The sequence below is a fragment of the Lepidochelys kempii genome, chromosome 14, assembly GCF_965140265.1.
Source record: "Lepidochelys kempii isolate rLepKem1 chromosome 14, rLepKem1.hap2, whole genome shotgun sequence".
NCBI classification, from domain to species: Eukaryota; Metazoa; Chordata; order Testudines; family Cheloniidae; genus Lepidochelys; species Lepidochelys kempii.
The window spans coordinates 8,694,413-8,720,544 of NC_133269.1; the positions used below are offsets into that span (position 1 = coordinate 8,694,413).

The 26,132-nt window shown below is 40.1% G+C and overlaps 2 protein-coding genes across 4 annotated transcripts in view; one reads left to right on the plus strand and one right to left on the minus strand.

The window, feature by feature from the left end:
- SMURF2 (SMAD specific E3 ubiquitin protein ligase 2) overlaps positions 1–17,937 on the plus strand; it is a 124,338-nt gene extending 106,401 nt beyond the window's left edge. Inside the window, exon 20 of the mRNA XM_073310783.1 lies at positions 17,551–17,937. Within this exon, the coding sequence (XP_073166884.1) occupies positions 17,551–17,575 (25 nt within the window). The 3' untranslated portion in view covers positions 17,576–17,937. The remainder of the gene's footprint in view (positions 1–17,550) is intronic.
- Positions 1–26,132, minus strand: part of CEP95 (centrosomal protein 95) — a 31,224-nt gene that overhangs the window by 3,912 nt on the left and 1,180 nt on the right. The window contains exons 2-21 of one of the 3 annotated variants that reach the window (XM_073310777.1): positions 24,925–25,053; positions 22,453–22,560; positions 20,428–20,541; positions 19,426–19,534; positions 18,794–18,906; positions 17,532–17,669; positions 16,819–17,033; positions 16,549–16,615; positions 15,663–15,727; positions 12,872–13,002; positions 12,142–12,274; positions 11,442–11,556; positions 10,457–10,638; positions 7,140–7,232; positions 5,928–6,078; positions 4,157–4,323; positions 3,167–3,241; positions 2,484–2,636; positions 452–598; positions 274–345 (exon numbers count right to left, since the gene is read on the minus strand). In XM_073310777.1, coding sequence (XP_073166878.1) covers positions 274–345; positions 452–598; positions 2,484–2,636; positions 3,167–3,241; positions 4,157–4,323; positions 5,928–6,078; positions 7,140–7,232; positions 10,457–10,638; positions 11,442–11,556; positions 12,142–12,274; positions 12,872–13,002; positions 15,663–15,727; positions 16,549–16,615; positions 16,819–17,033; positions 17,532–17,669; positions 18,794–18,906; positions 19,426–19,534; positions 20,428–20,541; positions 22,453–22,560; positions 24,925–25,053 — 2,477 coding nt within the window. Of the gene's footprint in view, positions 1–273; positions 346–451; positions 599–2,483; positions 2,637–3,166; positions 3,242–4,156; positions 4,324–5,927; positions 6,079–7,139; positions 7,233–10,456; positions 10,639–11,441; positions 11,557–12,141; positions 12,278–12,871; positions 13,003–15,662; positions 15,728–16,548; positions 16,616–16,818; positions 17,034–17,531; positions 17,670–18,793; positions 18,907–19,425; positions 19,535–20,427; positions 20,542–22,452; positions 22,561–24,924; positions 25,054–26,132 lie in introns of all 3 variants that reach the window. The other 2 variants (XM_073310776.1, XM_073310778.1) reach the window with 2 other exon arrangements.

The window sequence follows — 26,132 nt, forward strand, 5'->3', positions numbered from 1 at the left end:
ACACAGTAAATATGCACCTGACTTTCACAATAAGCTAAAAATCAAGCTAATCCCATTTCAAAACAAGCCAATCCCCAAGAAGTCCAACACTGACTAGATCCCCCTAGCATCCAGTCTGGGACTGGTGGTCCCGCTATGCGCCCATGACTCTTGCCACCCCCCTTGCCAGGAGCTGATTAAAAAACCCACACACACTCTACTAGCCAAGAAGCCCATTTCTATGTTTTTTTTCATGTGTTTGGCATGTCTGTACTGGAAGTTAAATACACCTACTTTTACTTGTGCTTTCTCTCGGGCTTGGATTTCTTGACGTTCTTGTGATACAGCTTCTGCCAGCATTGAAAACTGAGTAAAAACATTGAATTAGAACTCATTAAGATATGAAAGGTTATTTACCAATTTAAGATTGAAAACTGGATAGATTGTCTTGGATGCAGTCAAATCAGCCTACCTGATCCTTGTAGTAGTTCTCCATGGACTCTAGTTCATCCTGGTGTACTCTTCTTTGCTCAGCACGCTTTTCTTTACTATAGGTTCTCAGCTCCTGCAGCCTTTGCTTCTGAATTTCTAAGCCTTCTTCAAATAGATTCTTAAATATCTGCCAATAATTAAGGTTTTAAAATGTATAACCGAAGGAAAAATCCCTTCTGCTAGTGTAGGTTACGTCTAGGCCATGGGGTTATGTATAGTGTAGATCCAGCTTGCACATATAAGCCACAGAACTTTAGGAAGTGATCTTTGAAGTTACAAGAACCCCCTAGATTCTACTTTAATGTTCCACCTTCCCTACAGGCCCTTCTAAAAAAGTCTTCTAAACATTGGAGGGGAAGTTCTATGTTTGTCTCAATTGTATATAAAGTTTGCTGTTTACACAGACAAAGATGGTCTCACTTCTCACTGCAACTTGAGGCACAGTTCTCTCCTCAAATCACCACTAATCAGAGGGCAGAATCTGTTACACCTCAACATCACTGTGTTCATCAGGGTTAAAGGTATAACTGACAGCAGCATTTGCCCCCATCATTGCAATGAGCTGATGCATGAGTAGGAATAGAATTCAGCTTGCTCTCCCATAGCTGTTGAATGTACAATAGTAAATGAGATAAATGAAGTGGGTTTAACATTAAACAGGATCTAACTGGCTGAGGGAAGTGGTGTCATTTTTCAGAAGGAAAGTTTAGGTGGCCTTTTAAGTTCCCTCTAAGCTGCATGGCCACCCAGCAGTCTATGAAGTGCTGTGCACTTCAGGTGCCATTGCCACACTGCTCCTACCCTCTGCCTTGGAGCCCCGGCCAGGTGCTCCTGGGAGCCTACTGCTTGCTGTGCGGGGGTGTGTGTGTGTGGGGCTGATGTCAGGGTATCCCCTTCCCCTCATACCCCTGTTCCCCATCTCTGCAGAGCAGGAGGTGGGGAGGACATGACAGGGCTTAGGAGTGGGACCTCAGATGGAGCTTCCTGACCACTGCTGCTATGTCTGAACAAAATAGGCTTCAAGACTGGTGAGTACTGATCTACTTAAAGGGGCAGTGTGTATCGGTCTCTCTCTCACACACAAACTATGTATGTGTGTCTTTCACTCACTTTCCAACACATACTTATAGTATTATTGTTACTTCCTGCAATGCACATATATTCTCTGCAATTTTATTCTTTCAAAGTGCTGTTATTTTAGTTTAACTGGTCTATGCATTTCATAATTTTTATTTCTCTTATACTTAAATTTCTATGAGTGGCGAGTTCTAAAATGCCTAACCTGTCCTGGCTGGAGTAATTATCCCTATGGTAACTTTTTAAAAATATATATTCTATCTAGTTTTGTTTCTCCTGGTGATGCACATCGCCTTGATATTGGTGCGCATAACAAAATTCATTCCACACATGGATGGAAAAAATTAAAAGGAACATTAGTGGCCTTACTTTTGATACTAATAGAAACATCCTCTAAACTCAGCTTTATGATCTCATTGTGAAGAGAACCTTTTTCCCCAGGTAGTTCTCTCTGATGTCCACCCTTTACTATGCTGGACCCTCCTTTTCAACCTTGGCTAAGCCTAGTAGTTTCCTTTGTTGCCTGACAGTGAAAGTTATCTCCAGCTTTTGTTTAGGTGGGAGGTGGCTGCTCTACTGTGTGTGGCAGAACATAGAGAACAATCCTTTCATCTAGGACCTGGCTGACCAGCAGGTATAGTCCTGCACCTGCCTTCTTCTAAGAAGAGTAGAGCCAAGAGCTTCTAAATTTCTAGAAGGTCAAGGATGGTTGCTGCCAGAAAAACTATCAGAGCCAGAGTTAGAAGGCAGGAGCTAGGAGCTCCAAGGCCTGTGTTGTTTAGTTTACTTGGCCTCTAACTCTTTGTACCAACACTTTGATTTCTCAGAAGTCTAACTCCACACTACATAGTAAAGGGGGAAAGATGCTCACTCAATACTGGAGTCTCACCTAGGAGAACAAGAATGCCATACTTGAAGAAAGCACCCTCACATACCCTTTCTTCCCTTGTCCTAGCCCGCATCATTTTTGCATGCAGCTGAACGCGGTAATCCTCATAGTACTTCTTGGCTCGAGCAATTTGCTGACGTTTCTCTCTCATTTTATTCTGAGCAAACTTCTGCCGATATATGCGTTGCTTAAACTCTTGCTAAATAAAGAAAGATCAACAGGTATCAGACCACCAGTGCTTCCTGCAGAGGAAGAGTCAAGGCAGGGTTTTATGGCAAGCTTTAGTAAATAAATCAATATTAAGGAAATTCTCCCCACTCTACTACCTTGCACTACATTTAGGATTAGATCACTGTAGTATGGTGCCATCCACAGTGCTGTATAATTAAGGAATCAGCACTTATGGTAAACTAGTGTTTCAAGGATTGAACTCACACAAGGAGAGACTGAGGTCTGTTCCTCTCAGTCTTCCATATTCTCAGGATTTGTTCCCCGTTAAAGCACCAAACTGCTTCTTTAAATAGTGAATCATCAGCATGTTTAGCAACCCCACTGTCATTCTAAGACCTCAGTGGCCACCTACAGCAAACAGACTAGGTAAAGTCTTCAATACCATAGCTGCTCAGGAGGCAATAGGGAGCAGCTTCCGTGGACCAACAGTAGGATCATTTTGGCTGTATCACCATGAAAGTGTCTCATGCTGTGTGCATCCTCTTTAGAAGAACATACCAGTCTCTTGTTATGGTCTTGATCTTTCTTTATGATGTCAACAAGGAGGTCATGCTTCTTCAGTGCTTCTTCCACCTTGAGATAAAGATGACAGGTAATTGCTTTAATAAATTCTGCAGGATAGGCACTCAGTGATGGGACTTTTAACAGAGGAAAAATACTTCAGTGTACTCTGCCCCAAGTGGTTAAGAGAAAGGAAAGGGGAAAGATTCATTTAGCACTGGTGAATTAACCATTCCATGAGTTAGCAAATTCTGCAGGCCAAGAATAGCTTTTAAACTACAGGGTTTGTATGTAATAGCACTTAGAGGAATTCGAAGTGCTTTACAAAGGTGAAAAAAGTATTCATCTTTATTGTAGAGAAAGTAGTATAGAAGGTTAAATGCAAGTGAGTGGTTAAGATCAGGAACTGAACCCAGGTGTCCTGATTCAGTCCCCCTACTTTAACTACTCAAGAGTGCCTCTTTATTCTACAGAGTAGCTCTTCTTTAGACAGCCACCTCTGCTGGGGACTGAGTGCTAGTTTGACCCAAATATATACCATATATTTGTACAATAAAGACCATGGGACAACCTATTCAAATACTGAAAGATGAAAGAGCTGGGATAGAGAATCTGTAGAGTTTGCATCTGCAGTAATATAAGCAATGGGCTTCCCCACATCCTTGTAACATGACAGTGGGCCTGCTCAGTTTTTAAGTCAGGGAGCTGAGATCTTGATAGTCCTGGTGCTTAGAGAACCAGTCCCAAACTACTCCAGCCTCCTTAAAGTAGTCTCCATTTTAAAGAAAAGCAGATTTCAGAATCGATAGATTCCAAGGTAACATATACAAACTAGTCCCTAAGTTATGCCAATACCTTACACGGTATCTATGCACTTGGTTGGGTTTTATTGCTTAGTGCAATCATCCTGTGTCCAGTACTGTTGTGTAGCAGCACTGCCCTCAGTCAAGCCTAAGAGACTGTTCATACTGAACAAGAGGTTCTCACTTCACTTTGGAGTTTCAGTCTTGATCTATCTTTGCCAGAAGCAGACTTCAGTTGTTCCATCTGTGCAAGCTGCTGTTGCCACATTTTGTTCAAAGAGTGGTGGGAAATGTGCAGGTATGGAAACTCTTCCAGGAGCAGAGGCAGGAGGTCATTGTCCTTTACTTTCACTGCAAGATAAAAGCAGATCAATACGCTCCTAGAGAGCAAGTTTAGTAGTAGTTCTTCCAGAGAGCTTAAGTTCTAGCTATGCGAACACTTCAGACTGAACACCTTGTCTATTTAACATGCTGTTACTATGATGTAGCATTGTTCCTCAGTAGGATGTACTGCAGTCCTTCACAACATCCCCAAGGGAACAGTCCTAAGACAATCTTAGCTATTTTTCCTAGAGATCTATTTTACAGTATTAGAGGGTTGATATTTTTAAAAAAGCCTGGTCACCTACCCCTTTCTTTTCAAGCAGTATAGAACCCTACAATTATTTCCTTGCTCCTGTCAATCTCACTGGCTGCATGTAGTTATTTAAAATAAGCCCGAAAGTTGTATTGGTGATGGCCCTATATTTCATAAATGAAGCAAATCATTGTCTGGATCCTCCTCAAATTCCTTGGAAATACTGCATTGAGGTAGTAGGCCCCAGGACAGGAGTAATGTCCTAATTAGGGATTGATTTGAGTCAGTTCTTTCACATTTCAACTTTATCACAGGTTGATCTGAATGTGAGATGAAAGAGGGATAAATACGGGAGAGGAATTATTGAAGCTCAGTACCAATGTGGACACAAGAACAAATGGATATAAACTGGCCACCAGGAAGTTTAAACTTGAAATTAGATGAAGGTTTCTAACCATCAGAGGAGTGAAGTTTTGGAATAGCCTTCCAAGGGAAGCAGTGGGGGCAAAAGATCTATTTGGCTTTAAGATTAAACTCGATAAGTTTATGGAGGAGATGGTATGATGGGATAACATGATTTTGGTAATTAATTGATCTTTAAATATTCATGGTAAATAGGCCTGATGGGATGTTAGATGGGGTGGGATCTGAGTTACCCAGGAAAGAATTTTCTGTAGTATCTGGCTGGTAAATCTTGCCCATATGCTCAGGGTTTAGCTGATCGCCATATTTGGGGCAGGAAGGAATTTTCCTCCAAGGCAGACTGGAAGAGGCCCTGGAGGTTTTTCGCCTTCCTCTGTAGCATGGGGCACAGGTCACTTGCTGGAGGATTCTCTGCTCCTTGAAGTCTTTAAGCTATGATTTGAGGACTTCAATAGCTCAGAGAGAGGTGAGATTTTTTGCGGAGTGGGTGGGTGAGATCCTGTGGCCTGCGTTGTTGCAGGAGGTCAGACTAGATGATCATAATGGTCCCTTCTGACCTTACTATCTATGAATACTTGGGCACTTATTAATGGAAAGAGTGCCCTGCAACCATGCTGAAACCAAGGCAGTGTAGCAGGGTGCCATTCAGATTGTGGATTTATATAATGAATGTACAGCATGCAGCTGCTAAAAATGTGGCTTGCACTCACTGCTTCCATTACAACTTGTTCAGCATGCTGAACAATGGATGGGTCACAGTTTGAGCTGTGTATCAATGGTTTGTGTATTTCAAAGCATTATCTTCATTACAAAAATCCAGACATCTGGAGGTCATAAGGGGAAAAAATGCTACAGCTGACTGGTATATGTTGGCCAGATGCCTTTATTCTTGGAGTTCACCAGATGCTTTCACAGGATGCCAGTTTTCCACCAAGTAGAGTTTTGTGGTTCTTACTCTGAGCTGCTTTCTTTGGCTTTGCAAGCCCTCCTCTTGGAATCCACTGGCTCTGTTTGGGAATCCGAGGTGTGGTTTTTCTAGAATAAACTTTCACTGGCTGAGGCATTTTTGGAGGTTCTTTAAAGATGTTTTCTTGGTATTCTTGATCCTTAGGATATAAAACAGATGGAGAACAGGTATGGGATGGGAAGAGTGGTAGTTCATATGGCTTTGATATCAGAACTGAAGTAGTGTTTGAGTCTCTATGAAGGCAGTTTGCACACAGTGAGGTAGATCCCTCACAGTAGGGCCAAAAATTCACCAAATGCAGGTCAGAGGATGGTGTGCAATGGAGGCTTGAAGCTCTCCTTTGCACAACCCTAATTGTGGGGGTGCTCCATGAATGGCTGCAATGGCCCCCAGGACTGAAAATACAGCTCAGATTGGCATGGCATACAGGCATTCCAGTCATGCTCCCTTTTCTTGCTACACACCAGCAGCACATAAAATAGTGGTGAGAACCACTGTCAGCTCCATGCTACTCACTTATCTAAGATGATCATAGCAAGAGCTACATAAAGGCAAACAATAATGCAGTTTGGCACTTACAGCTTGTACCCTGACAGCTCTAATTCTAATAGCAAAGAAATAAAAAAAATGCTTCAAGAGTTAGGGGAAAAATCCATTTCCTTACTAGAGTTCTCCTGGTGTCCTTGCACATCCCTCACTACTTGTTTCTTTTGAGGCGATTACTTCAGCTATGCAAGGCACTAGTATTGCTTCTGTGGAATTTCCAGTCTACCAAATGGTGTTAAGTTATTAAATCTTATTCTCCAATACTGCAGTACAAACTAGCCACTTGCCTACCAGGCTGGCTTAAATTCTTCCAGCCAAAGTATCTCACTACAGGACAAACTTAATACCAGAATCTTGGTCCTTGTGCAACCCCTCAGAGATGTTTCTGTAAGGATTACTAACTACCTAAACCCCTCCCCACCTTGGGGTCTATGTACCCTTAGAAAATTACATACTGCTAACCATATCCACAAAGTAGTGTAGCTGAACAAAGCTGTTTACAGCATCTATTACACTAGTATAGAAGCCAGGGTCAGCATTGGGTCATGTCATTTAAAAAGCATCATCCATGTAGCATGGATAGCAGGCATGGGTAGAGTAACTTTTAGACTTTTTTAAACAAACATCTAATTTATTCTTGTAAGCTTCACCTACCGTTTCCCTGGCTTTTGCTTTTAGCTTGGAGAGGCCCAGTTTCTCTCTAGCTTCAAAAATTCTTAATTCTTCTTCATAGGCTTTAGTCATTAGCTAGAAAACAAAAGACGACACTCATTTTGAATTTCTACTCTCTGCAAAGGGGACAATCAGTCCAAAAGAAGTCACATAAATGAAACCAATTAGTGTTGGAGTCAAAAGGGCTTCTTTCACCTCTAGCTCACTAGGAAGCTTTATCCCTTCTTCCCGGACATGGACCTGGCCACAGTGGTTTATGCATTTATCTCCAGTGTGAATTACTGTAATTAACTCAAGATGAATGTGAAGATGCACAAACTGTTTAAAACAAAAAAAATTGCTCTTGTTATCCATGGACTAGGTCACCATGAGAACAGACTGGTGCTCAAGTTCCTCAACTGGCTCCCTTCAAAACAATTTATGGATCAAGCCCCAGCCTCATTGAACACTGGATTTTTGATCTAAGAATTGTCAAGACAGTTGCATTCCTCTGGGACAAAGCATTCTCCATCAAGAGGATCCACATATGGAACCAACTTCCATGAGATCAGGTGACTTTACAATCAAACAGGCTTTAGGAAATGCAAAACTTTGATCTACAAAAAACACTTTCCACCATAATAATGGCCCTCAAAAAACCTGAAATAAAAATCAAACTAAAAGGTTACCCTACCCCAAACAGAACTTATACCCCAAAGAAGGTAAGCTAGAGACTTTATGAAATTCTTTAGGGACATTGAGCATTTTCAATGTAAAATAGACAGTCTGAGGGGTGGCCATATAAAACGGTAAAACGTGTCCTATGCACAGCCATCAGCATCAGAGCGCAAGGTCAGTTTGATTAGCTACAGCTAAAGGTCATGCAATAGTATCTCCAGTGAAAAAGATTCGCCAAATATAAAGTTGCTTCGGTTGTAAATATTCATGATCAGTATTAACTGTCCCACACAAAGCTTAGACCTCAAAATATAGCTTAACACAAGATGTTCAATAACTGTTTTTGTAATGTAGATAAACCATGAAAGGATTAAGCTCTTCTCCACCTAGGCATCTATAAACTGTGCTCTTCATTGGGGTAGTCAGTATTTTGGGTTGCCCATTGGGGATATTAATTTTGGGCTCACATTTCTTAAGAATGAGAATTCTGAAGCTACTCCATCACACGATAAGCTTGGGCCTCTGAGAGGATTAAAGTTCTGCTCACTCATGTGACTTGGCCTCTGCCAAAGATGAGGGATTCTGGGACTTGTAGTCCAGCAATCATGAAAACTATAGGCTGCAAAGAAGGCATGATGGACATATAGAAGGCCTACTTTCCTCAATGTGCCCAATGATGTCAGGAGGTGCTGTGAGCATCTCTGCCAAAGAGGAAATTAGGGAAGGACTAGATCAGGGGTCAGCAACCTATAGCACGCAAGCCAATTTTTAATGGCACACTGCTGTCTGTTGGGGACTCCAGCAGACAGCAGCATGCCATTAAAAATCTTGCCCAGCCCAGGACGCTCTTCTCCGCCCCTCTCTCTCCTTGCAAGGCAGGCAAGCTTCCCCCTCCCCCCTGCGTCTTCCACCAGCATGCTGGGTTCCTGCCCCTCCCTCCCTGCAGCCGATCAGCTGGTGGCCCTTGCTACAGAAGGGGAGAGGGAAAAGTGGAGCCGCAGTGCGCTCGCACACTCTGCTCCAGCAACCTTGGGGGTGGAATCAGTATATCCCTCCAGCCCCCTGCCGTGAGCTGCTCAGGGTGGGGGCTGGGAGCACCCCCACAAAGCCAGCCCTCTGCCCTGACCTCTGCACCCCCCACACACCCTAGCCCTGACTCTGGCACCCCCCACAAATACCCAGCCCCCCCACCTTGACTCCTGCACCCTACTCACACCCCCCCAGCCCCCCATGTCCCAATTTACACCCCCCACATCCCCACCCTCACCCCAAGCACCAAACAGGATTTTCTGCGTGCGCACACACTCTCCCACCTGCACCCCTCACACCAAATGGGAGCTGCCTAGGTAAATGCTCTACACCCAAACCTCCTGCCCCAACCCTGAGCCCCCTCCCTCATTCTAGCTCCTGGCCAGACCCTGCACCCCAACCTGCGCCTTCACCCCCAGCCCAGTGCCACTCCCACCCTCATCTCAGTGCAAAGAGAGGAAGAGCATGGCTAGAACCAGGGAGAAGGTAGGTACCTACTCTATATGGACAGGGCCAGGACCCCAGACCAGCAGCGGGGCTGAGCAGGGCCAGCAGCCAGAACCCTGGCTGGCAGGAGCCGGCAGACAGACCCCCAGACCAGCAGCGGGCTGAGCCGCTCAGCCCACTGCCGGTCAGGAGTTCTGGCTGCCAGCCCCTTGCCAGACAGGGTCCCGGCCGCAGGCCCCGCTCAGCCTGCTGCCAGCCTAGGTGAACGGAACCCCAGGCCAGCAGCGTAAGAGCAGTATTTTAATTTAATTTTAAATGAAGCTTCTTAAACATTCTGAAAACCTTGTTTACATATGATAATAGTTTAGTTATATAATATATAGACTTATAGCGAGAGACCTAAAAAACGTTAAACTGTACTATTGGCGCACAAAACCTTAAATTAAAGTGAATAAATGAAGACTCTGCACACCACTTCCAAAAGGTTGCCAACCCCTAGACTAGATCTTGCTAAGCAGAATGGGCTTAAGGGACAAGCCTGTGGACAAAGGCTGGAGAAGAACTGAGCAAAGAACTAGGAGAGCCCTATGTGAATTGTGAACCCCTGAGAAAAGGAAGAGATGTTCACCCAGACAAAGGACTGTACAGCAGAAGTGTTTACCCCAGAAGGGGAAGTGAGCCATAACCCACTTGTTCATGCATGTCCATTGCTGGCAAAAAGTTTCATGTAGGGGAATCCTAAACCATGGACTGTAAATAGTAAGCAAAATTCAGTCATCCAGGATAATTTAGACAGTTTGATAACATTTCCCAAGGTATTGGGCTGAACATTAAGCCTCAAGCAATTTTAGCAAGTTCATTTTGGCTACTGTGGTACACCAGGATTGACATCTTAGAACTATGGTGTCAGTTAGCAGTAAATGGACAGTGAAGATCCTTGGGTTCCCAGTTTTCCCTATTCCGCATACAGCTCACACTGCTGTAGGTGTTAAATGCAAGAGGCAGTGCTGCGCAGGTGCTGAGTTAATGCCTGTATCTTTGCTACACCCAGCCTCTTAGTAGGACAACTGTAAACTGAAAATAAAATTAATTCCCAAAATAGGCCAAATGCCCCACTAACCAGGCTGTAGAGGCATTCAGCTCTAATGCAACCCAGAAACAGTTACCTTTGCTTTTATTCTTCTCTGGTCCATTTCCTTTTGCAATTGCCTGCGCATTTTCCCCATCTGGCCTCTGGCATCTCTCTGAAGTGCATCTTCAAACTCAGAGCGAGGTAGATACCTGGATGAGGGTGGGGATGGAGAAAGGGACCGTGGTCTGCTAAGAAATCTTTTGGGATGTGGGGTGGCTGTGAAATAAAGATGCGAATGCTGTTATAACTAGTATCAGAAGTTAGCAACAAAAACTATAAGGGTGAATAGACTTAAATCCAGAAGCGTGCCAAATGTTCCAGTAGTTAAACGGGAGCATTCTGCAAAGAAAGTAATTTTTAAAAACAAATACCCTTATTTTATAGTCCTCTGTCCCAAGCCTCCTGGCTCGTACCATAATTATGTATTTAGCAAGTCAGAAGTGCCAGAAGATATCACAATTGGAAGAAAAAGGCAGCAAAAACGTATTTTAAGACGGTTCAATGTTAGGGCCTGCTATGGAAGTTAGTGTCAGAGCTATGTTATAACATGGTTTGGTCTAGCACCTGTAGACTGGATCAAGCCATATAACAGTGTTACAACCCTTCTCAGTGTACATTGTTTACATAATATGATTATCACAAGTTAAAGACAAGGGATGTAACACTGTTATATATTAGAACTGGACATCTATAGTGTGTTATAGGAAGGTAACAGACCCATTTTTCAGTACTTCCCTCCCTCACAGTATGGTCAAGAGTAGCATTCTGAACTTCGCTCATTTGTTACTCTGTGTACTTCACTTTTTATTTCTAGTGAAGCTTTGATAACTGTTTACGTGTGGTGTTTAGTTAACACTTTACTAACAGGATTTTATATTTTTGGGCAGGTCACCCAATGATATAAATCTAGGGCTGAAGCTAGGCTTCTGAATCTATGTTCTACTTTCAACTTTAAGTGAGAAGGAAAGCTTTACTTGTACTTCACTCAGTGCTTAAACAGTTACACTCTGGATTGTTACCTTGGTGAGGTTTCCTTCCCCGATAATCCATTACACTGTCACTGTGCTGAGACAGTTTATCTTCATCTGTCAACATCTCTTCCCTGGGATGCTCACCCAAAGCTCTCTTTAACATCTATTGATTAGAGATTATTCTAGTCAGTTTCATTAGTTCATCCTAATAAAGTCTAGAATTGTTTAACAAAATTAGAGGTACTAGTTGTAGATTTCCTTTCAGTTCTGTTGTATATTGAACTCACCTTCTGAATTTCACTGGGAATTTAAATAGAAACACATTGAAGAAATATCAAGCTAAGCAAAAAAAAGACATACTACTATAGATTTAACAGTGGTACAAGAATTTCAGAATGTCAGTATAAACTACACTATTGTGTAATATCCAACTATTAGTAATCCTAGTATTTCTCCTGAACCAAGCAGTAGTATTTTATTAAGTGACTATTAATGCATATTTTGCACTGTCACCAACATTTCTCTAATCCAAGATGAAATAACTCATTTTCTTTAAGATTATTTCTGCAGCATCTTCCATTCTTTTACATTGAATACAGTTTAGGTGTTTAAATTCCTTTAGAAATTTAATATATCTGTTAATCCTACCAAGATTGACCTGATTCCCTAGATTTTAGTTAGGCTTCATACACTTGTTACAAATGCTAGATAAATTCCAAAATACTATCAAGAATGGATTCCCACTTACTAAATCTAGTTCATTTAACCTGCGAGAGAGTTTTTCTGACATTTCATGCAGCTCTTGCTCAGATAATTTATCCTTTGCCCTTCTGCAGGAAAGGGGCTCCTCTCCAAATGAATTTGTGATAAAATTTTCATATCTGCTAAAAAAGAAAGGTTTTGTTTAAAAAAACCCGGACACGTACCACTAAGGTTTCATTTTTGTCTCAACAAAGATTCATGGTCAAAGGTTACCATTACTTAACAGATCCAGAACTCAGTTCACCTTTTTTGTTTTAAATGGGATTAGAAAATTTTATAGAAACAGATCTTGTGAGACAGAATTCACCTAAGCATTTATAGCAGTATTTCCCCTAGTTGTACAGTGAGTGTTTATAAGAATCAGAAGTCCCAGCCTCCTCTGGCTGCTCAAGCCTTTTTAGGAGTATTTGGAACATTTTCCCCCCTAACAAGATACCAAGAACAGATTCTTACAAAATATTTTATTTGCATCTGTTTTAGAAATGGGTTTCTCTGTAAGAAGAAAGATCTGAGTTAAAAGGCCACTGTTAAAGGGAATAAAGATATTCTAGATCTTCACCTAAGTCTACACCTCTCACTCTGCCACTAGCACCAACCAGCTTTGGTTGTTACCTAGGCTGGATTCTGAGCAGCAGCCAAGAAGTGAATGGCCCTGTTTAAGAAAGCGAGCAGTGAAAGCCTCAGCTACTCCTTCAGTATAAAAAAACCTGACTTACCTTTTTCCACTAGACGGACTTCTTGTTTCAGGTTTTGTGATTCGTGCTACTGATATTACCTGGTCAGTGCCTGGTGAGATGTCTTGGTGTAAGCAGATAGTTGATGTATGTGAGGCATCCACATCAAGAGCCTATTAGAGAAGGGAGGAGACAAGATCAAATTATGAACTTTCAGTGAAAGGCTCAAAGGTTCCGTAGATTATGCAGCAAATTTCTGGCATGAAGAAGACCACCTACGAGAGTCTGTATGAACACACATCTCAAATCATAAAATCAGATGATAGAGTTATACTGCCAGCCTCCTGCTCAGGAAAAGGGTGTTGAGTGTCAGTGTTAAATCAAGTCAAAAAGGCAGTTAAGTCTAATAAAACTGAAATACTGGGAGACTTCAAGTACCCACATAATCTGGTCAAGTGTCACCATCGGACAAGAGCTAGAGAAGTGATTTCTTGACATTTGAAATATTTGTTTATTGGAACAACTAATTCCAAAGCACATAAAGAGGCTATTCACTTAATCCTCAACACAAAAGTTTGTTCAACAATTAACCATTGAGACCACAACAGAACTAACTTAGGGCTCAGACTGAGTAGGTATATAGAGTCAGAGACATAGCAGTATGCCATACTGCTATCTTATTATCAAGAACTTCAGCCCCTATTTAAAAAGCCTGACCTACAACTTCCTACTGGTTTAACCAAGTGTCATTTATACCAATCTTGGTAAACTGGTGAAAGTGTCACTCCTGTTTAAACCTGGTTTTCAGCGGTTTAGCTTGCGTCAAATTTACAGATGCAATCTAAACCAACATAACCAGTTTTAAACAGATAGAAGTTTAGGGCTTGTTTACGCATAATAGGTGCACCAAATTAAGTTAATCAGTTTAGTTAGAAATCCCCACACAAGTTGGATTCATTTATCTCTTAGGGTTACAAATAATCTCAAATGTGAACATAAGGCATCTAATGGAGAGATTTCTACTCAGCCTCAAACAGTAGCTGAGAGCTGTAAACTTCCCCATTCATCTCTGCAACTCCTAAATGATCACTGGATCTCTGAGTTAAGCGTCAACAACATTTCCTAGTTCTTCCCTAACCAACACAAAAGAGAGGGATCTCATAGCTGCAGCATTCACCGTGAGTGAGGTCTCATTTTGATGCCCCAAGTGGATGGTATTTGGGAGAGGACCACCATTTATTCCCTCTCCTGCCACAATTAAGGAGGCTTGCAGAGCCCACAAGCATATTCCAGCTCAAAATACCCAGTGGACCTCTGACTTGCAATCATATTTTGAGCACATTTAAGAACGTGTTTCACTTTATTAGAAAGTTTGAGACATGAAAAGTCAGCAGATGTTATCTGCCTTTAATCAGTGGCAGATAATAGGTTCATATTACCACAACATCTAGCTGTTGTCTATATCCTCTTGGTGGCAAGTAGTTGCATCATTTACCACTAACCAGACTAGTCCAGATCACTAGCCAGACATACATCTTACAGCAAATAGTCTGTAGACTGACAGCCTGGCACAAGAGCTTTTCCACTTATAAAGGGGAAAAAAAAAACTGATTGGCTATCAATGTTTAGTGCACTGATCAGCATGTATCTAAGTTCATTACCTTCTCCTTTTGCTCAGCCACAGCAGCGTGAAGGGAAGAGTTATAGACTGCTTTGGGAAGAGTCCAGAGACTAAGGTTATGTCTATGACAGCTGACTTGGGCTCACGGGGCTTGGGCTGAGGGGCTGTTTAATTGTCGTGTAGATGTCCAAGTTCTGGGACCCTCCCACCTCTCTACATTGCCATTAAACAGCCTCTTAGCCTGCGCCCCATAAGCCTGAGTCAATGGGCATAGGCCAGCCACAGGTTTTTAATTCCACTGTAAAACATACTCACTGTCCTGCAAGTAACCCTTGTCGTAGCCGAAGGTAAAAGCCTAGAACTGCAATGTTAAGTTGGCTGATCTGGTTATAGTAAGACTAAAAACAAAGGTTTGTTGGTTAAGTTAGAAGTGAAATCCACTATATTCTGAAAGTCCTATTCACCTCCCATCAAAGCTTATCTTCTCATGTTGCCAAGTAGTAGGTCAGCACCACAATGGCTTCAGCCATTTTTGGTGATCAACCAGCCAAGAAGTGCTTTATGGAGCAAGTAAACTTCTCCTGCTCAGCTAGTTTCCTAAGGACCTGCTCCCCAGCAGGCCCTTTGAGTGGAATGAAATCTGCTAACCAGTTTGTGGCTTCTGAATTATCCAGTTGTTCCAAAGGGCAAATGCAAGGACAGAAAGGAGGGGGAAGTAGTCTGGCTAGGTCGCTGACTGAGGCAAATCCTCTGTTGAAACCCAGGCAAGTCACATTTTTCTGGAGATACCTGACTCTGGGGTGTGACCAATATCGTAAGATACTAGGCAACGAGGAAGTTAAAATATTCTTCCCAAACATCTTTAGATAAATCCAGCTGATATGTAGTAGCTGGGTGCTTTTGCTGAACTGATCAACAATATAAATGTCAGTGTTTACATCATCAGGAAGTGCTAACATCCCATTGAGAAATGACTAGTGTAGTTTACAATCTGCCTGTAGACACACCAAGTCAACACTGCATCAGGTCACATTCACAAGGTTTTGAAAAGAAAAGCAGCAACAAGTTTAAGAGGAAAGCTTCATTTCTGCAAGGTAGTAGGAATACCAAAAATCCCCTGCACAATTGTAGGGAAATTCCATGTATGCAGGTTTACAGCAACTCTGCCTAAAACATATATTGATTTTACAAATAGTGGAAAGTCATAGTTACCTTAGCCACATCATCTGTGCCGTTTCGCACATCTTTTGACACTGCCTTATCTCCAACTGGAGAAACTGGCAAAAGAAACAGCAGTGTTTACTGGATTATTTATTCTCTACATAGCACTCAAGTGTAGTTAGTGATTTACAGAACAAATACAAAAAGGCATGGACCCTGGCTCAAAGAGCTTACAAACTATTTGTCAAAAGAAGTGTAAAACAATAGGGGAAGGAAGACCGTAATTAGGTGTGTGGCTATTCAGTTATGGCATGCACACATGGATTTTTATTTTTATTTTTTAAATTTAAGGAGAATTTCTTGTAGGCTTTGAATTTTCAGGACTGTCATCTGAGAGGGTGATGCTATGGAAACTGGAAAAGTAGCCAGTGTCTCCAAGGCAACAGAGAAGTTAGAAAATAAGCACTTAAAATGAAGTCTTGTATATACTAGGAGGGTTTAACCATGCTTTCTGGAATGGATTAACAGTTTGTCTTAGGCTACATTCATAGTTAGTTTATTCTGCACCAGGTCAGCTGCACCTTTTGTTACTGAGTTTCTGTAAAACAGACAAAGCTTAAATGGATTAACTGGAGCGGGGGGGAAGGGAAGGGAAAGGGAAAAAAACAGTTGAGCAATGGACACACTTTACTTCTCAGCACAATAAATCCTCTTTGACTATGACCTATTTTCACTCCCCTGGCAGACATTGTGATAGAAGTGATTTGCTCACATCTGTTAAGAAATGTGAATTTAGTAAGGTTTGAACAGCAAAACACAGATTAAGGTTTTCAAAACAATGTTTCCCCCAATGCCAATAAGATGAATTCAAAACAACAAGCACCAATATTTAGCACTCCATTAGAAACAGTTAATATGAAGCACAACTTGTTCTTACCAGGGGCGAGTCTCGACAGAGGAACAGTATCAGAAGTAGTTGACTCCTGTCTAAGTGGTTCTGTAAACTGCAAAGAGAAGTAAAAATGCATATTAAATTAACAATTTAGTATTCTTCCTGCTGAATAGGAATGTTTTGACAAGGCCATAGATTAATAATCCATTTGGAGATACAGTCCAGATAGATAACTCATTAATTCCATTCTAGAAATGCAATAGAGAAAAGCTGAAGATATTTACTAATAAAACCAAGTAAGAGGTTTTCACTTACAACAGAAGCTTCAAGTCCATGACTGTTAGCCGAACCTGGGGACTGTCTGGCTGAGCTTTGGTATTCCCTTCCCATTGAATAATGAGACCTGGGTTCAGGAGGCTGATATGGTGGTTGCAAAGGAATAGCTGGGCGTATGGGCTCCCCAAGTTTTTTAGCACTGGAACTCAAACTCTCTTTGAGAAATTCAGTGGAATTAACAGAATCCATTGATCCTTAAAGACAAATATGCAAAGTTTATAGTCTCAATTAATCCATTTAACAAAAATGCCAGCTGGACACTTTCATTCAGCATCATCTTTGAATAAGCATGTTACTCCTCAATCATTTTAGAGTTTAGTACACATAGACATTGACAGTAACTTCCATCTTTGTTGCATGCTGCAGAATTTGGATTTTGGGTGTGAGAAACTAATTAGAGAGAAGAACTGATTTGATAATTTAGCATTAAGTTAGTTGAACAGTCATATGAACATCTGCGTTTTCTGATTTATCAGGTGTCAGACCATTCAAATTTCCTCCAAAACTGAAATAAGGAAGAAAGGACAAGAACTACTTATAGAAGTAACTCTAGATAAAAAAATAAGAAGCCTTCTTTTGTCAGCTACTGTATTCCTAGTCTCAAATCCATGGCTGTGAGGATTACTGCCAACAGAACTAGGAAGGCTAAAGAATTTCTAAGGTACTTCTCAGAAAGTCAGAATTTCACTCACCTTCCCTCTCTTTTACAAGTGCTCTTCTGCTGCTGGAAAGCTGAGTAGATGATGCCACAGTAACCCCAGAGTCTTCAGGTTCCTTGATCTCCTTAGACCTCTCTCTCTCTGCCGGCAACATTTCAGGGAGCTGGAACTCTGGAAATGATTTTTGAAAGTAGGTTAAACTTATGTTTAAATAATTAAATGCATTTTTACTATTGGCTCTGTGTTTAGACAGTGTTCATATTGGACTGAATTAGTAACTAGCAGTTGATGCTCTTCACTGCTATAGGGACAGCAGAATGTTGCAGGGGGAAGTAGTAATACTTCTAGGAATTGTATTTATCCATCACAGTATGCTACAAAACTTTTACTCACAGATTTGCTCAGCTACTATTGTAGGGGAAAGATAAGTCAGCCTCAGTACCCATTCAGTCCTTCGCTTTGCAAAGGAAATTATCAACAAAAATCCTATTGGTGTTCAGAATGAGCCCAATTTAAGTGGCTCCTATTACCAATTCCCTAAGCCATCTGGTTCCCTTAAAGAATGTTTCTGAATTGCCCAGACTCCTACCAACTGTTTGCTGTAAGCTAGCTTAAAGAATAATTCATTACTAGGTTTACATATTGTGTCTTGAAGCAACATTGTTACAATTTTACATTTCATACTGAGATAGTCTGAGGCCATCCAGTTATGCTTTCATGTCCTCGTGAACTGGGTCTAATTCACACTGTTTTGCTATGTAGTCCTTTTTTAGACAAAACCCTCAACCAGAAGGGATAGATAATGGTCAACTCTAAATCAGGTTTGAAACCCCTAAACTCTAGGGAACCAGATGTTTCCATCTCAGCAGGATCACCTTATCTTGACATAAGTACACTGGGTACCATGCAGTTCCATCTGTGAAATAAGAACTATAATATAAGAGTATCCATCTGCTATTGGCAATTATTCAAAATCCACTGGTGTTACTTGTAAGAGTAAAGATTTCTCCTGACCTAGGTTTTCTCCGACCTACAGTTATGCAGGGTACTTTATGCCAGTTGACTTTCCCTATCTGCCCCAGAGGTGGCTTCATCTCAGTTGTGCTAACCATATACAAGCTGAAACATTAGGGAACCTTCAAAACAAAAGGAGCTATAAGCTTTTTGCTTTACAAGCATGTTCCCCACTCCCTTCATACATTTAAAAATACTAAGCACTTTTGACAGCGTATGTTTGATTGCTAGAAGAGTACATGTCCATATAGAACACTCTTAAAGATATATTTTAAACTCACCTTCCTTTCTTAGAGAAAATGAATGTGCAGTGTCCCCAAGTCTGATTAATTCACTAGTAGATTCTGATCCTTCTACCTCCCAAGATGGGACAAAAATATCTGACGGGGAAGACCTAAGAGGAACACAACGCAGCAGATCTATTAGCAATAACAGTCTTTGCTTGCCTAGGCCACAAGATGGAGCTGCAGATGAATCCTAACTCTACATCTTCAGTTAGCTGGCCTTTACTTTTTAGAGGAGTATGATCAGTTTCAAAGTAAGCTAATTTAAAAAAAAAATCATGAAAATAAATGTAGTACAATTGATTAACTAAGCCTCAGCAATTTAAATTAAAAAGCATGCACTGAGATGACAATGGAAGTTTGGAACATAACTCAATACTGTACAGATTCACCATTAAAGGTGGATTAAAAAATTTTAAAACTGCAAGTTGTCTAAGGGTTTGCAATGCAAACACATACTTGATCCAAATTTTAGATCTCTTGCTCCCCAAAGATGACCAAGCATTCCATTTGATGCTTTTACTAAGTATGTTTTTTTTATTTGCATTGTATGAACATGCTAGACACTTTATAGATATGTAAAAATACAGTCACTGTGCCAACTTTAAAACATTCAGAACCAGTCTTACTCGGCAACTGATGGAAGTTTCAGAGGTGGCACAGGTTCCTTCAGGTCACCTTCCAGCTGCTCTTGAAGCACCCTTTGAATGTCATTGTTAGCTAGCTGGTCAGGTTCATCTGTTTATAATCAAAATTCATTTGTTAATTTCAAGAAAAACCACACACACAGGATGGGTATTACTGCCAATATCACAAGAAATAATTTGACAGAAATGGCAATTTTAGACTTAACATACTGTCAAACTGTCATACTGAACAGGTTTGTATATTTTGGTTTAACAGTACAGTTTATATTAATATAACAACTTCCACATGCACCTTATTCAATAGAAGCTTCAGTGGTAAGTTTAGAGAAAATGTTAACACTTTCACACTAATTCATAAAGTTGTTAGGAGATGGTTTCTGCCACAAGAGAGCCATGTTAAAGGAGCCCTTTTTTTTTTTTTTTAAAAAAAGGCTTCACCTTTTATTACCGTATATTACCGAAACTAAAAGATTTTAAATCCAAACTTTCTGTTCACCAGGATTACTGAACGAAATGGAACAATAAGTACAAAACTTGGGAAATGAAAATAGATTAAGTTCCACTTCTGTTTGTGATCAGTTTCAATCCCTTGCTTTCCTGCAATGTTTAGATTACAAACATTGCAAGCAAAGTTTTAAATCCCAGCAAAAACCTGCTTAATTGCAAACACTCCTGTTCATCTTAGGTATTGTAAGAACAAGGTCTACAAAGTCTATTTTCCATACATGATACTAAATGGCTATGGGCTTCCTCAAAAATATAGTTGCTAATCGGGGGAGGGCAAACTTAATCTAATACTAGGAGCCTATTCCATCCTTAAACATACAAAGAATGGTGTATATATGAAGGCGGAACTTACGCTTCAGTATGGTAGCTTAATAGTAGCACAGGAGGTATGCAGGCAAGATAAACAGTCTATCATAATAAGCAGCAGCAGCACATATCATCTTGAACTGAGATACCTTTGTTAGTCTATTTACTCACCCCCATTCCGAGAAGACGTTTCACTGATTTGTTCTGTAAGATATTCAAGCAGGCCATCAAATATTTCTAACAGATTTCGGATAGATTCTCTCTCTCCTTTCACAACGTTCTCTCCTTAACAGAGGTTACTATGAATTAGTAATTAGAGCTTAGAGAAAAAAAATTCAACTTTAAAAATGTGTCAAAATCTTGGAAAATCTGTTCAGAGAAATGCACATACAGATATCAACTCAGAAAAAATTTAGCCAGAGTTAGATGTTTGGGTCACTGTTGGATGTTTATTTCTGTAACATATTTTAAGGTAGGTGGCAAACATCCTGAAATTGTACATTTTCTGTTCCAACAATTCAAAGCCTAACCTCACTGACACTTTTCATCAGCTTTCATGGAGCATACTAGACATCAATATTACACGCTGCATACTTAGTCTAGTGAAAGTCACATTAGCAGTTCATCCAGTTTCTACAGGGTAAACATCTGCTAGAGCAGGCTGTTGAGATCTTTGCCTACACTTCGTAGCTGGTTCAGCAGGTAGTATTATAGTCAATATGAAACTAATGAAAGATTCCTGCCTTCAGTTTGTTGGGGAACTTGGTAGGATTCTCATACATACCTGCTACTGCACAAACCAACTATTAGCTGGGAAGGCAGGATGTAGGAGTCTTTCAAAAATATCAGCAATACTCTGTAGACATACCTACCAGTCAGCAAGAGATGCTGTTAGGAGGAGAAGGTTCCATCCTCCCTTTTTAGGGAATCAGTTATTTATACGATACTATTGGTTTTCGCTAGCCAGAGTAGAAGCCCCTAAAAACCCAAGTCTTCAACGTGTCCCACCCAGCACAAAACTGATAATCACTGTGTAGGCTCAGATTTCAGAGGACTTAGATACACTCCAGTTATTTACAAAAAGTCACAAGCAATACTGCAATCTCCTTTACAAATGTCAATCTTCAGAGCAAGCCAAATATCCAGATGGGTATTAATGTATAATTGCAACCAGAATTTGAACTATTCCCTCAGTATTTCACTGAGGATGTTTGTTAGCACTGTTACTGTTAAGAGATTGACCTGGTTTTTATTTCAAGATACATTGTTCAGTAAAAAAATTCTTAAATTGGGACTCATTTCAAGTAAGATTAAATGACAGGCTTAAAAATGGAAGGTCTCAAAAAACCCTGGGATTTCAATTTAGACAATTAAAATATCTAAATAACTATTATAAAAATTCACATTGTAACATGAATGTCATAGCAAATATATTTACTACTTTGACAACATCCAATTAAAATCAATTTTAAATTAAATAAAATTTGAGACCATATTGGCTATTTCTCACTTGAATTAGTACAAATATTCATATTTTGAACAGATTCAAACGTACACAACTACCTATTAGCTAGACAGTTCATCTTGACTTGTCTGTTTAAGTATCTGTTCGAGTCCAAGTGTTTACCACCACAATGTGTTTCTCCTCTGTTGCCAAGTATGGCAATTATACCCCCAATCACACATTCAAGGCTTCTTCTACTGTTTCCAAGGTGAGAAGGGAAAAGACTCTTCTCATACACCCTGACACAGCCAACCACAACATTGTTCCAGCTGAGTGGAAGAGTGTGACTTGATGCAGAAAACAAGATAAAAACTGCTATATATTCCACTAGGAGTAATTAGATGTCTGCAGTTTCTCAATCCAACTGGTAGCTTCAAGGTAAAAAACTAATAACCTCAACGTTGATTTACTACTTTCTACACTGCAATACAGTACATATGAAATCCAATTAGGTGCTTTAATCTAATTTTTTAGTTATTTGCTTGTTCTCTAAATTGATGGCCCAGTTTTCAGACCAAGACTATTTTTGGGCATAACTCATTGCACATGCACAATTTTGCATGCAGATATGGAAACACTCTGAAAGATCAGATCCTTGCTTATAAAAAGTAAGTTGAAAGTAAGGTCTTAGGTATTTTTCAATCACACATGTATACTCCTCATTTCTGTTGACTATGACTGTAAGTACTCACCAGTGATGTGAGACAAGCTGACCTGCAAGTAGTCCAATGCCAGAGAATCTATTACTGCTTGCACATTATGTGCATCATCCTCTTGGCTTTTGGGAGAGGCTATGAAATCTACAAAGAAGAAGCATTACATCATACTACAGTCTACTTGAAGGGGATAATGTTGTGTGTAGGCCCTAAAAGCAGCATAGTTGTTTCTAGTTTATTTGCAATGAAGTTAAATGCAAAGATTGTGTAAAGTAAGGGTGGGAAACCCAATTGTCATTTTGTCATAGGAAAACAATTCAATGGTTACTGCATATAAGCACAGAGCGTGCACTCAAATACATAAACAGATAAAGAGCCACTGGTTATAATTCACATGCATCTGCATTCAGTTATGAAACTTGACTTAGAAGATAAAATTGAATAAAGTAGTATTTTTCTCTCAGCTTTTAGTACAATGGGAAAACGTAAAAACAATTTAAATTTTGGGATCTTGACTAGAGTTTGTTGTATTTTGTTTAAGGTCTCTCTCTTCTGTACTATACCAGCAATGGTGTTACATGAACCAGTTTTTAAACACTTTAAAATTAGTTTGGATTAACAGGCTTCAGAGCGTGTCTTCATTAAGATGTTTTTTTAACCTCAAATTTGATTGCCAGTTAAAGCAGTTAACACCTTTGTAAAAGCTAGTCTGGACATTCCCCAAAACATTTGTAGTTTACCCCAGAGTAAAAAAGGTTTACATACAAAATTGCTCAGCACTGGCTTAGTTCTGCTGCCAGTGAAGTCAATGGGAGATTTATCATTGATCTGAACAGGAGTTTGGCAGAGGTTTAGTGCTTTTAAAAAAAAAAAAATCACATTCTAGATATGTAATACTAAAACATTTGAATAGAATAGGATATGATTCAGCATTAGCATTCCATTCAGATGAACTGGACCAGTTCTTACTTTTCAGAGCTATGGTTTTAGCCTGTCTGTAGGCCCTTCAAGGCCTGGTCTACACTAGAAAAGATTCATCAGTAGAGGATGGTTTGCTAACATAACTCCAGCTCATACTGACAAAAACAAACAAACAAACAAGAGTGCTTTACCACAATAGATGATACCAGTTCAGCAGCAAGCAAAATAATAAGCTATACCAGCAAAAGCACTGTGTCTACATTAGGGCTCTTGTTGGCAAAGAAAAATGGCTAAAAGCCCACAATCTTAACTACATTGCTATGCCAGCAAAAGCCCTACAGTAGAGATGGCCCACATCAACACTGCATTGAGTCATATTCTTTGTTTTCTTCACATCAATAAAGAACGGATAAGCAACTTAAAACAAAACATGAAAGCTTAAATTCTTCCAAAACTAATGGTTCTCCCAAACTGGTACTGGTATGGCAAATTACCAAATACCAATGAACCTTGGTTATGTTTGGGATTAGTGTTATAAGCTACATCCACTATAGAAAGTAGAGCAATGCCAACAGCCCCACACTACAGTAATTTTTCCATTGCTCTGGTTTAAGAAAAACTTCTGTTATAAGCATGAAATTTGGGAGGGGAGGGAGAAATAGTTTGTAACATGATCCCACCTGAATCTTGTAATAAAATTCATGATAGGAGGCTTACATCACAGAAGGTCGGTAGAACAGAATTGAACAAGATTATATGTATTTGATTTTGTAACAGACAGCTGTCCTGCTGGTACCTTCCACCCAGCAACTTCATTCCCAAATTCTAGCACTACAGCAGCCTTGTCTAGAATAGGATAAGAGGCGTATTAAAACATCTTTAACATGTTTGAAAGTCCATGGTAGATAAGGCTTTTAAGGGTCTGTCTTTTTGACAGCAAAACATTCTTTACTCAGGTTAGGTAACTCATTTAAAATAACAATGACATGGTAACTTTGCTTGTAACTTGGGTTAGCTGTTTGAGTTAAAGGCAAGAGGGGAGCCTGGAGTTGAATATGAACTGCTAACCCCAGATACAAGCCAAGTTAGAGTGTCTCCGCTGCTATTTTACTCAAGTTAGCTAACCTGAGTTTACACTTTTCCTGTGTAGACTTATCCTAACATATACTAAGCTGCTGAAGTTTTTAACCAGATTAGCATGGTTTAGAGGCAGTGTGCCTTGTCCATACTAAACTTTAAAACACAGATAGCATGTGCTACCATCACACCTTTAAATCCTACTGCAGACAAGGCCTCACTTGAGTAGTTTAGGAACATTTAAAGAGTACACCAATCTTGTATGCACTAGATTTTTCAAACCTGTTTGTTTGAATGTTAAGCTACACAATATGTTTACATGTTGTGTACAGCTAGTATTCTACTGGCCTGAGTTTACTTTGCGATTTTACTTTTGAAAATGGGTTATTAGAACTTGAGAAATTAATAATTTTTCTCCTACTACCATTGTGTTTATTTATATGTTTGCATTTATAGAAACGAAGAAAGCCACCAGAGACATAAGTAATGATATAGGATCTCTGTTCCTACCTGGTACTTTTTCTCCCAAGATTGACTCATAAAGTCCAACAAATACATTAGCACCACATTCTGTGAGCTTTGTCACATGCAGATTTACATGACATTTCATGAGAAGATCATTGGCGACATCAACCCATTCTATTAAAAAAAGTTAAAACATGCAAATGATTTAGCTAGAAAACAAATACAAAATCCTGTCTCTGTACAGTATGATGGAAGGAGACGATCAGCTAAAGGCTCATGTAACAGGTTTTGCAAGTAGAAAGTGTCTTTTTATGCCTGTTAAACACTAAAGAAATTATTTATGTACTAGTGGGAGAAAAAGACAGGAGTGAAAGACAGCCCTTTGTCACCCAAATTGCTTTTCATTATGGAAAACTGTATTATTTGATATGGAAAACTGTATTATTTGATATTTGGGCAGAACAATAAAGGACAATTAAATTTAATATGACCCTTGATCTGACAATTCAAAAAATTCTATTGTTATTAACTAAACAATACAAGAATTTGTTTCTTTCTATTAGAGATCTGAAGTTTATGGCAATGATCCTGCAAGCCATCCACATACAGAATTCCCATTAATTTTAAGGATAGATGTGTCCAGAGTGCTTAATGGATCAGGCCAGTTTTTTGTATTTTTCCTTCAGAAGCCAGAGCAAAAGCTGCCAATAATGCTCATTTTCCCCAATCCCAACACAATCCATACATTGCAAACATCACATCAAAGAGTGCAGGACAAACTTCGTCTACTGGCCTAGTACACCAAGTAATTTTATGTAATTTTTTTCATGTTGTGCCAACATATAGAAGGAATTATTGTTTACATAAATATTAAAAGATATTTTTTAGCATACAGATGGAGATGGGATATTAGAACATGAATGGGACTTGGGATGTAGCAGCTGTTGTATTATGAAAATTGGGTAGTTTGATTTCCATCCAACTTTGAGGAAAGGAGCAGACTAACAGGTCCCAACCAACAGACCCTGATGTGAAATGCAATAAGTGTGCTGCCTTCCAGTCACATCAAGGAAGAAGAGAAAGGGAGAGTAGAGGGGAAGTGCACAAATGAGCAGGGAAGAAGCAAGGCTAGCTTTAACTTAAGGGCAGTCACTTGGGACAGCAAGATGTTCAGCATGGGAAGAAGAGCAGAAGTTTGCTGGGGTGTCTACCAGTGGTCCGGAGAGACAAGTTAACTCCCTCCCCTGCCAGCA